This window comes from Cupressus sempervirens, chromosome 7 (assembly GCF_028749045.1).
Source record: "Cupressus sempervirens isolate cs-2001-9-10 chromosome 7, ASM2874904v1, whole genome shotgun sequence".
NCBI classification, from domain to species: domain Eukaryota; kingdom Viridiplantae; phylum Streptophyta; class Pinopsida; order Cupressales; family Cupressaceae; genus Cupressus; species Cupressus sempervirens.
Window position 1 is genome coordinate 108,447,456 of NC_143124.1, and position 10,469 is coordinate 108,457,924.

At 35.7% G+C, this 10,469-nt stretch overlaps 1 protein-coding gene across 9 annotated transcripts; it reads right to left on the reverse strand.

Annotated features, from left to right (window-relative positions):
• Nucleotides 1-4,459: 4,459 nt before the first annotated feature.
• Nucleotides 4,460-9,632, reverse strand: LOC149545723 (cysteine-rich receptor-like protein kinase 2). Of its 9 annotated transcripts, XM_089790793.1 has the most exons (12): nucleotides 8,663-9,528; nucleotides 8,298-8,456; nucleotides 8,103-8,224; nucleotides 7,790-8,003; nucleotides 7,348-7,579; nucleotides 7,009-7,089; nucleotides 6,756-6,906; nucleotides 5,996-6,678; nucleotides 5,804-5,861; nucleotides 5,530-5,719; nucleotides 4,843-5,351; nucleotides 4,460-4,742 (listed from the first exon to the last, which is right to left on the reverse strand). In XM_089790793.1, the coding sequence occupies exons 1-8, from the start codon at nucleotides 9,381-9,383 to the stop codon at nucleotides 6,319-6,321; spliced, it is 2,040 nt and encodes a 679-aa protein (XP_089646919.1). In that variant the 5' UTR covers nucleotides 9,384-9,528; the 3' UTR covers nucleotides 4,460-4,742; nucleotides 4,843-5,351; nucleotides 5,530-5,719; nucleotides 5,804-5,861; nucleotides 5,996-6,318. The 9 variants fall into 9 exon arrangements, with proteins under 9 accessions (XP_089646919.1, XP_089646917.1, XP_089646918.1 ...); XM_089790791.1 differs by having other exon boundaries at nucleotides 4,460-5,351; XM_089790792.1 differs by having other exon boundaries at nucleotides 5,530-5,861.
• Between the last annotated feature and the right edge of the window lie 837 nt (nucleotides 9,633-10,469).

Consider the following 10,469-nt stretch of genomic DNA (forward strand, 5'->3'; position numbering starts at 1 on the left):
CCCTAGGCCATATCTTATTAGCCAACTTATAAAAGTTTTTATTGGTCATCTTAGTTTCCTAAATGAGGATACACTCAATCCTTTCTGAGAGGATACATTGTTTAAGAGCATACTATTTATGCGCATTGTTGAAGCCCCTAATATTTGATGAGAGGAATTTCACTTCTTACTTTTTCTAATTGTCTCTAGTGTAAGGTGTCTTCCACTGGCCACCTCCCTTGCAACTTGCTTCATATGAGTCATTCTACTATTAGGATGACCCACTAGGATAGGGACCCCCACATCTAGTTTCTTGCCACCCCTGGTTTTCTTTTTTGGGAATTCCCACTCACCCACAACACTTGTTTAGGGAGAGGATGGGGCTGAGAGAGCCATCTTTCCCTTAGCCACCTTAATGTTTCTCTTGCCTTTAGCCTCTGCTACCTCAGGAGACACCAATTTGAGTCTTTTTAGGGTGAAGATTCCTCAATGGCCCATCATATTAGGATCCCCATTATTAGGCCCCCTTCCCCACCATAATTGGTAGGGAACTCTTGGTAGGAGTCACCAACACTATGTTTTGAACCGTTGCCAGGGGATCCAAGGTCCCCACAGGCTCTAACTAGGCTAACATGACCCCCAAACAAAGCATTTCTAGTTGGGACCACCTCCTTGTAGTCCTCAACAAACACCATAATGTCACCACCAGGGGTTCTGATTTCACCTTCCTCTAGGGTATGGTCGGCAGTACCCTCTCCCACAATGGGGGAATTTAGTAAATCAACTATCTCCTTCCTAAATGGGTATTCCTCCATATCTGTTCCTTTCTTCACTTCCTCACTCAATACTTTAATCAACTTATCAGCAACCTCAACTTTTCCATGCATGAGGCATGCCATTATTGACTTCCCACTTGATATGTCCATCGTACGTTCAGTAACTACTCCCAAAGGAGTAGCCAAAGGTTCCCCTAGCATAGTAGAGTTAATTAACAATACCACATGAACTACATCCACCTTTTGTTTGTCCTTTAGAGCATTGCACAACATTACAACCTGGTTAAAGCACCCACACTTTTGACAGTACATGTCGACATTCTCATTCAATCGACTAGACCCACTTACCCCACTTAGAGGATAACATGACTATGGTTGGGAGAGTCCTATTAATGGTAACATTCATAGAAAATCTAGAAAAGACAAATCCAGATTTAAGCAGGGTTACCTAGTCTACCACAACAAAATGACCAAAGGTGTTTTTAATGCATCTCAATATCTTCTCATCCTAGAATTCCAGTAGTAGTCCAAGCAAGTAGACCCACACCAGGGCCAGGCTTTGGAGTTCCAAACTGGCATCAAAGCTAGGATGTCATTTCACAAAGGCTAGGTAGTGTTTTCCATAGTACCAGGTCCTTAAGAGGATAGTCACCAGATCTGCAATGGTTGTGAAGCATAAGCAGAAGAGGCCACTAGGCATGGTCGAGACACTAACACTTCCCTTTACGGACCTTTTTTGTGCCATCCACTTCCTAGTCATCTCAATTGAGGGCCTGAAGGAAATGAAATGACCTAATACACAGTGTTTGAGGAAGGCAACAATGTTGTCCACAACATTGTGAGGGAAAGAAATTTTTAGTCCTGTGATACTATGGGTGACCTTGGGCTCCTAAAGCTTGTTGTTTCCCCCCTTTTCACCAATGAGAACATTTTTCCACCCTCCCTTGGGGGGGGGGAGTAGTGGGCCCAACCTCATGCGCAGAGTCAACATCGAAACCCGACAAAGGGGGTTCAAAAGTGTTGGACAGACCCAACTCCAAACCTAACAAAGTGGGAGAATCTTCCCGTTAAAGATCTAGCACCATAAGCAAGTCTGGGAACACTGGGGCCTACAGCATGCCTAGACCCTCTAGGGCCATGGCAATTCAAAATTTAAAACATGGAAAGAGTGGGCAAAGTTGCAGAGTGGGTATCATTGTTTACAATGAGCGAGAAGCCTCACATTATCTATAAAACAATCTTTATTTTTGTTGTTGTATCTAACTAGTTGTTTTAATTTTTGAGTGCTTTAATATTTTTTAAAATGCACATTTGAGAGTTAATGTATGATTATCGATTTTTGTTCAATTTATTTATTTTATAATGTCTTGTTGTCGCTGATTTTTAACATTTCGGCGGATAAAAGAAAATAATATGAATTTTATGCAATGATAAAATGTATCAAGTTTCTAAAATAGTTTGTTGTATTTTTATTTTTATGAATTATTTTAAATATAATATAGATGAAAACTTTATATTTGCAAAAAGTAATTGAATAATAATTTTTTTTTATTGAACAAACAAATAAAGGAAAAAGTTGCACTCACAAACAACCACTCAATTTGTCAATAAATATATTGTGTTGAATTATTTTAAATATAATAAATATGAAAATTTTATAGCTCAAAAAGTAATTGAATAATAAGGTGTTCTAATTGGACAAACAAATTAAAAAGTAAAAGTGCATTAATTTCCCATGAACTAAAAATACAATCTATTATTGTATTTGTTGTATGCTATACTATTGCAATAGTTGTACTTAACTAATTATTAATATTTTCTTTCTCAACCAATTAGATATAAGTAATTTTCATTTTAATTTAAACTTTTAATTTTTGTAATGTTTATTTATGAGATTTTTAATTTTTTAAATTCAAAATTTTATTTTATTTAAATTTCATTGGCTTATAAATCTGGGTCCTATAGGAATGGATTTTGAGGAAGCACTACCCAATATTTTAGAATTGTAAAGATATTTTGTTACGTAAAACCATTAAATCAATAATAAATTACTTTATCATACAATTATTTTAATAATATGTTTCTCTTTTCTAATAACTTGTGATTAAATTTTATGAATAATATTTTATATAATTTTTTTTAGTTTAAATAAATTGTAATACTTTAAGATACAAGACATTTATATTTAATTAGATTTTTTAATGTAAAACTATAATTAAAAAATAATAATCTAATTTTATAATATTAATTAAAAATTATTAAAAAATTATTAAATTTTATCAAATTGTTAACTTTACTATTCTATCCATTCAAGCTATTATAAATTATGGCAAATACATGTCACTATGTGACACTTACTTTTATTTTTTTATTTATCAAGATATGAGTATTTTCAATTGAAAAAATAATTATTAGAGTCTATTAAGACATTCAACAAAGACATGCTAATGATAAAGATATGAATTGATAGGCTTTAATGGTGGAAAAATGAAAGATTTTAATTGTCTACAACCCTTACGCCATGTCCCCATGTGGCTACTTAAGTGTGCTTTGTGCTTAAATTTAAGTAGTCGGAGTGTTTTCATGGCATTTTCTAATCACAAGAAAATGATAATTTAGAATCTATTCCTACTTTCGTGGAGCAACCACTGCTTAAATTTTAAAAATAAGCATTGAAAAAATGGGGGGTTGGAATAAGCAGTGACTCTTATTGAAAAAAATGACAAATGGCACCACAAAATATTTTCCCTCTCATTAATTTCTCCTCTTGTTTACCAATACATTTTTCTGCAATATTTATTATCAAAATTTTATTAATACATTCTATTTATGCCTGCCAAAAAATAAGCAGCAACAAAAATCAATAAGCATGGGCCAACCCACTCCACAAATTGCTGCTAGAAATGTTGAGTAGAAATGTTGAGCAGTAGTTGCTAGCCAAAATAAGCCTAGCACTCGCATGGGGTCCTGCCCTTAGTATTCAGTAATATATGTCTTCAGTGGTAAAGTCAAAGAAATATTGCAATGTGAAATAAGAAAGTCATGCATAAATATTATTAGGCACTAACACCATATTGGCTACAAAAGGTCTATAGCAATATGTATTTTTCATTGTGCTTAAGATAAGAATGAGAAAGATTCGATTTAATTGTGCTAATTTCTTCCATTTAATATCTCAAATCAATAATTGATCTAATATAAATGAAAAAATATAATGATATAAATTTAAAATAAACATATTTAGTTATAATATTATAATAATTTATTAAATTTGGCAGGCTATATCAATTGTTTCTCTTAAATTTTAAAAATATGTTTTAAGTTTTTCAATTTTTTATATTTAGAAAGTTTTGAAACAAAATTGAATCATTAGTATAAGTTATATACATCCTTTTTTTAAAAATATGTAAGTTGCAATTGTGTAGTTTGTTTAGTCAAATTGATTGGTTAATGTTTCATATGGGTATATTACAAAAACTAATCTCTTATAAGAATAAATAGAACACTTTGAACAAAATGCATTTAGGTGATAATCATCCATCTCGAAGATCCAAGTCTTGTTGAATGGAAGACTCTGACACCATAAGAAATGAGGCCAAATAAAGCCAGGATCATAGAAGTTAACCCTCCATATATATATATATATAACTTGTAGTATATTAATAAAAAAAATTCAGTATAAACCTAAATATACAACTTTGAAATATTAAAAACAAACTTGTCAAATCAATTTGAATAAATAACAAATAGTTTTATGCATGTGTGACAGAAATTCCACTAATATTTTCCAATCAGTTTGGAACATCGGTTGATTCTCTTATATTCACATTTAAAAAATAGAATAAAAAAACCCTTTCTTCTCTCAAAAATGTTGTTGTGACAGAGCAATGGCTGAGTCTATTGAGAAATGAAATTATTCCCATTCCTAACTTGAAGCCTCTGTGACACGGTTATTTGACGTCCACCTTTTCCTTTCAATAGCTTCCACTGTTAAAAATAAAATCAATTGTTGTTCAATTTTTTTAAAATGTCTGACAAATTTGACCACTGCCCAATAGAAAGAAGACTGGCAACTTCCCCGTTTTACCTTATTTTTGTCGGAATCAGAACTCTTCCTCCACCCTTTGCGAAACTCTCTACTTTCAATCAATGAGATGGCCAGAACATTTATGCATTGGTGAAAAACTTAAATGTTACAGGGGCTCTCTCAATCAACTTAGTTCCATAATTATAAGCATCTCTACTAAACAAGATATGCCAGAAAGCTCTCAAGCATCTCTGTTAAATAAATTATTGGCGTATCAGAAACTTCAGTATCTCTGTTAAACAAGGTATAAAAGAGAGCTCTCACCATCTGCAAACAATTTGCGTGCCAGAGACCTCCCAGCATCTCTGTTAAACATATACCGCAAAAAACTGTCTGCATCCCTTCTAAACAATTGACATACCAGAAATCTCTCGCAACTCTGTTGATAAAAAGCATACCAGAAGCCTGTCAGCATCTCTAGCATCTCTGCACAACATTTGGCATATGAGAGCTCTCTCGGCAGTCAGCATCTCTGGTAAACAATGTATACCACAATGCTCTCAGAATCTCTGTAAAACAACAGCCACACCAGAAAGCCCTCATTATTTATGTTAAACAATTGGGATACAAGAAAGCTCTCAGCATCTCTGCCGAAAAAGATGTACCACAATGCTCTTGGACTGCTTATACATCACATATTAAAGCTTGATTCTTAAGTTACAAGTGTTAAATAGATAAAGTTCTTACTTTTTGTTAGCTTATTGTTTTCCTTAGTATGTGATGTTTAAGGATGGCCCAATGCTCTAGCATCTCTGTTAAACAATTGGGAGACCAGAAACCATTCAGCATCTCTATTAAACAAGGTATAGCACAAGGCTCTCGGCATCTCTGTTAGACAATTGAGATATCAGAAATCTCTCTGCATCTCTGTTGGACACTGTATGCCACAATGTTCTCAGTATCTCCATTACACAATTCACAAACCAGAAAAGTCTCAGCATTTTTGTTAAACAAGGTATACCGCAATGATCTCAGCATCTTTAATACACAATTGACAGACCAGAAAACTCTCAGCGTCCCTGTTAAACAATGTATACCAGAGCTCTTAGCATCTCTGTTAAACTATTGACATACCATAGACCTCCTAGAACCACTATTAAACAACAAGGCATACACTCATGCTCTCAGCATCTCCGCTAGACATTTGACTTACCAGAAAGCTCTCACCACCTCTGCTAAACAAGGTATACCACAATGCTCCCGGCATCTCTGCTAAACAATTAGCATTAACAAAAACACCTCAAACAAGGTATATAAGAAAGCACTCAACATCTCTGTTAAACAATAGGCATACAAGAACCCTTTTTGGATATATGACAGATTAGCAGTTTGAATTTGTGTTTTTTCAGCGAGATGATTATCAGACAGCTTAAACATCACACACTGAGACTTGATTCCTAAGCTATAAGTATTAAATAGTTAAATTTCCTAGCTTAATTTTTGCCTCAGTGTGTGATGTTTAAGGGTGACAGGCAGTTATGAAGAGCCAGAGATGAGGGCAGAGGAAGAGGTGGTTGCCCCTGCTGCAGAAGAAGAGGATGGCCCTGCTGCTGAGGAAGAGGCCGACTGCGATGTGGAATCAACGAACACATACTGCGTATCGCCTATCTCACCTGTGAATGCAGGTTTTACCTTTGTTACCTCCACCCTTGGTATTGGAGAATTCCCTGTAAGCATTGACACAACATTTGACATGGATGGTCTCTTTGACGCTGAGTCATGGACGCACAGAAGGGCAATGTTTATCACTCTTGAAACCTGTTCCGCGATAAACACTCCGCCCAGTCTTTGATCCACAATACCCAGCTCTTCATTTTTTTGGTATAGCCTCCATGTCTGCAATACCAAGCTTTAGTTAGCATAGGAAAACTCATGATTTTAGTGAATGATCAAACTGAAATCAAAGTGTTTACCCAGGGCAGTAGAAGCTGCATATCATTTGAAAGTTTATTTTGTATGGATTTTCTACCGCTAATAATCTCTAGGACGACCACTCCATAGCTGTACACATCGGCTTTAACAGTTAACTGACCGTGGACTGCATATTCCGGAGCAGTATAACCCCTGCAATACAAGAAATAGATGAACTGAAAATTTTTGAAGTTTTATTAGATTAGAATAACTTCTGCAATACAAGTGATACAGAGAAAGGGAAACTTTTGAAACCTTATTTGATTAGTATAACCTCTGCTATACAAGTGACAGATAAATTGAAACTTTTGAAGTTTTATTAGATTAGAATAACATCTGCAATACAAGTGATACAGAGAAAGTGAAACCTTTGAAACTTTATTTGATTAGTATAACCTCTGCAATACAAGTGACACAAAGAAATTGGAACTTTTGAAATAATATTGGATCAGTACAACCTACAAAGAAATTGAAACTTTTGGAGTTTTATCGGATCAGTATAACCTCTGCAATACGAAATGACACACACAAATTGAAAATTTGAAGTTTTACTCATTGAAAGGCACTAAATAAAAAGGTTTCCCGAATTCTTACAGCGTTCCCCCAATCCTTGTGGTGAGATGCGTTTTGTCATGAGGGAAAAGCCTTGCCAATCCAAAATCTGCAATTTTAGGCTGGAATTTCTCATCTAAGAGAATGTTCGCTGGTTTGATGTCTCTGTGCACGATACGAACATGAGAATACTCGTGCAAATAAGTGAGACCTCGAGCTGTTCCCAATATGATGTCGAAGCGTGCTTCCCAACTTAGGAAAATTCCTCCTCTGCCTGTAATATATTTTAGCATATTTGCATCGTAGTTGAACATTCCAAATAAATCTCAAACTACTTTTACAGAAACAAACTTAGGCGATGGAGACTAAATAGGCCCATTTCAGTTCATTATAATAAGCAAAATGAACAATCTTCATGGCAGTGATACTGAATGAATACAAATTTCATTTATTTGAAAAATGGCTGGGCGTTCAGGCTCCTAACCAAAGAGATGCTTGTCGAGGCTTCCGTTTTCCATGTAATCGAAGACGAGCATCCTCATCTCTTCAAGCGTGGCGAATCCAAGTAATGTAAGCAAGTTTCGGTGAGAGACCCCACTGATAAGCTCTATTTCTGTCACGAATTCTTCAGCAACTCTATTCGATTCACTTGGAAACAATCTTTTCACGGCAATTTCTCTTCCATTTTTCAGCCTTCCCTGTCAAATTCTCAAACATTTCATTCTGCCGTTACATTTGAGCGAGGGTTTCGAGCTAGGGTTTCATTACCAATTGAAGAGATGAGGATTGTTGTGTACCTTGAAGACCTGGCCGAAGCCCCCTTCGCCAATCTTGTTCTTGACATCGAAATCGTCAGTTGCCTCTCTAAGATCTTCATAATCAAACCGCCAGGTTGTTTCCCCCAATTCTAATTCTCCGTCTGTAGAGAGCTTTATCAGCATAGAAAATTAGAAGGAAAAACAATCTACAGACAAATTTGTTATGGAACTCACCCGGCGGATCCCTCTTTCGCCATTTCCTCTGGAATCTTGGCTGTCTACGTTTCCGAAAGGCAAAGAAAGCAGCCACCATTAGAATTACACCACCAGTAACTCCAACTATTATGCCTGCAATCTTACCTTTCGATCCTCCATTGCTCTCTGTGTTCGTCGCTGCGAAATTTTAAAGCCAAACCTTAAAATTCAATCATGAAACGATGGAACTAAACCGCTACTGAGTTTTCAGATTTAGAAAGTAAATTATCGCTTAAAACAATGCGCCGAAACCGCTACTGAGCTTTTAGATTTAGAAATTCAATACCGCTTAAAACAATGGAAGTAAACAGTAAATGAGCTTTCAAATTTAGAAATTAAATTACCGGAAATTCCATTGACAGAAACGAAAGAGTAGTTGGCGTATCTTAAATAGCAACCGGATTCTAGGTCTTGGCCTTGTAGAGACGGAAGGCAGTTTTCCAACTCTGTCTGGGCTCTCTGTAGACAGCTTTGGCAGTCTACGGTTGAAATAGTCTCCCAGCATTCACCCAGAGCATATATATTGGATGAAGCCGATTCCATCGTCCACGCAACTGCAAAGCTATTATTATTTTTGGCTGTATCAACGATCTTGCTAAGCAATTTCTGCGTCTTCAGAGAAAAATTTTCCGCACTGCTATTGGAAGAAGAGTTGCAATCTAAGATGCTACTATCTGTAGCTTTGGTAAAAAAAGTCGAGTTTTCGAAGCGCAAGTAACAGCCGTTGACAAAGATTTGTCCTCCATTTTGGGTGGGACATAATTGGGCGAGCTGGCTCCGCGCCTCTTCAAAACATTGGGCGCAGAGAGCAAGAGATAAATCAGCTCTGCACTGCGCAAGGCCATAAACTTGATTGCTGGAATCCCCTGCTATAAAGGTTCCGAATCGAGAAGTAGATATGTTTTTGCTGAGTGATTCCAAAACTGTGTCAAGATTTGTATTGAAAAGTGTAGTATTTAGGCGGTTGATAGTGCTACAGCCATGAAGAGGATTTGTGGTATTATCCGCCATGGATGGTCTTGCCAAAACCAGTAAGAAAATCACGTACACAAGGACCATTGACATCAATCCAATGAATTTCAACTGAACGGAATTTTTAAGGCGTGGATTCAGAAATTAAGAGAAATTGCAGAATTTATCGCAGAAATTCATAGAATTGTTATCACAGAAATTCATAGAATTGTCAAAATTTAACACTGAAATTTTGAACAATTGCCTTTCTTGGTCAATACCCGAACTCGGCATTTTTTCACCAGACCAGACGTTCCGATGAGTTGTCATGTCCCCACTAACTCATTAAATACTGTTTTTCTTAAAATCTTCTTAATACCGTTAGAGCCTGTTTGGTGAGCCGACTAGGAATACATATTCTGGAATAGAATACGTATTCCTGTTCTCCGTTTGGTTTAGCCAATATTTGATGGGAATTTGCAGACCCAAAAAATTATGTTTTTTAAAATCAAAAAAAATAGAATAGGAATACGTATTCCAATAACACCTATTTTGGTAGAATTGCAAAACTCCATTTTTGGGCCAAAAATGGAATACGTATTCCATTTTTACTTCGTATTCCAATCCCGTTTTGGTGCATCCAAACAAAGAATTCAAAATTTTTGGAATACATATTCCTATTCCGCTTACCAAACATGGCCTTATCGAAGTTGCACAAAAGCATTTAGCCTATCTTTTGCCGTGTAAATGCATTTAAGTTTCCGAATTGGCTAACTCGCGGATAGAATTCATCTCCTTTTACAATTTTATTTTATTTTATTTTTAATTAATTAATTTATTTGATGAATAGTCCCTTTCTATTAAAAATTAATATACTAGTTACAAATTTACAATAGAGGGTGGGTGATACAAGATCACTCTCGAGAGTTCACACAGGTCGAAGTTGGATACAATAACTATTTATCAATAAAAGTATTTAAATAACTCCCTCAGGCCGTCAACAATCAAGGGAGGTGGTTCATCACGATCATTAAAACCCCAAGAATCCCTGGGATTGACAAGTGGACTAGGTACAGTTTAGCCATCCATGAATATTTTGTATTTAGTAGATATTTTGAAAACTATAAAATATGTATTTTCTAATTGTTTAAAGAAGAGCTCTGATAGACCTTAAGTCACTACATTTTGCAAAGATGGAAG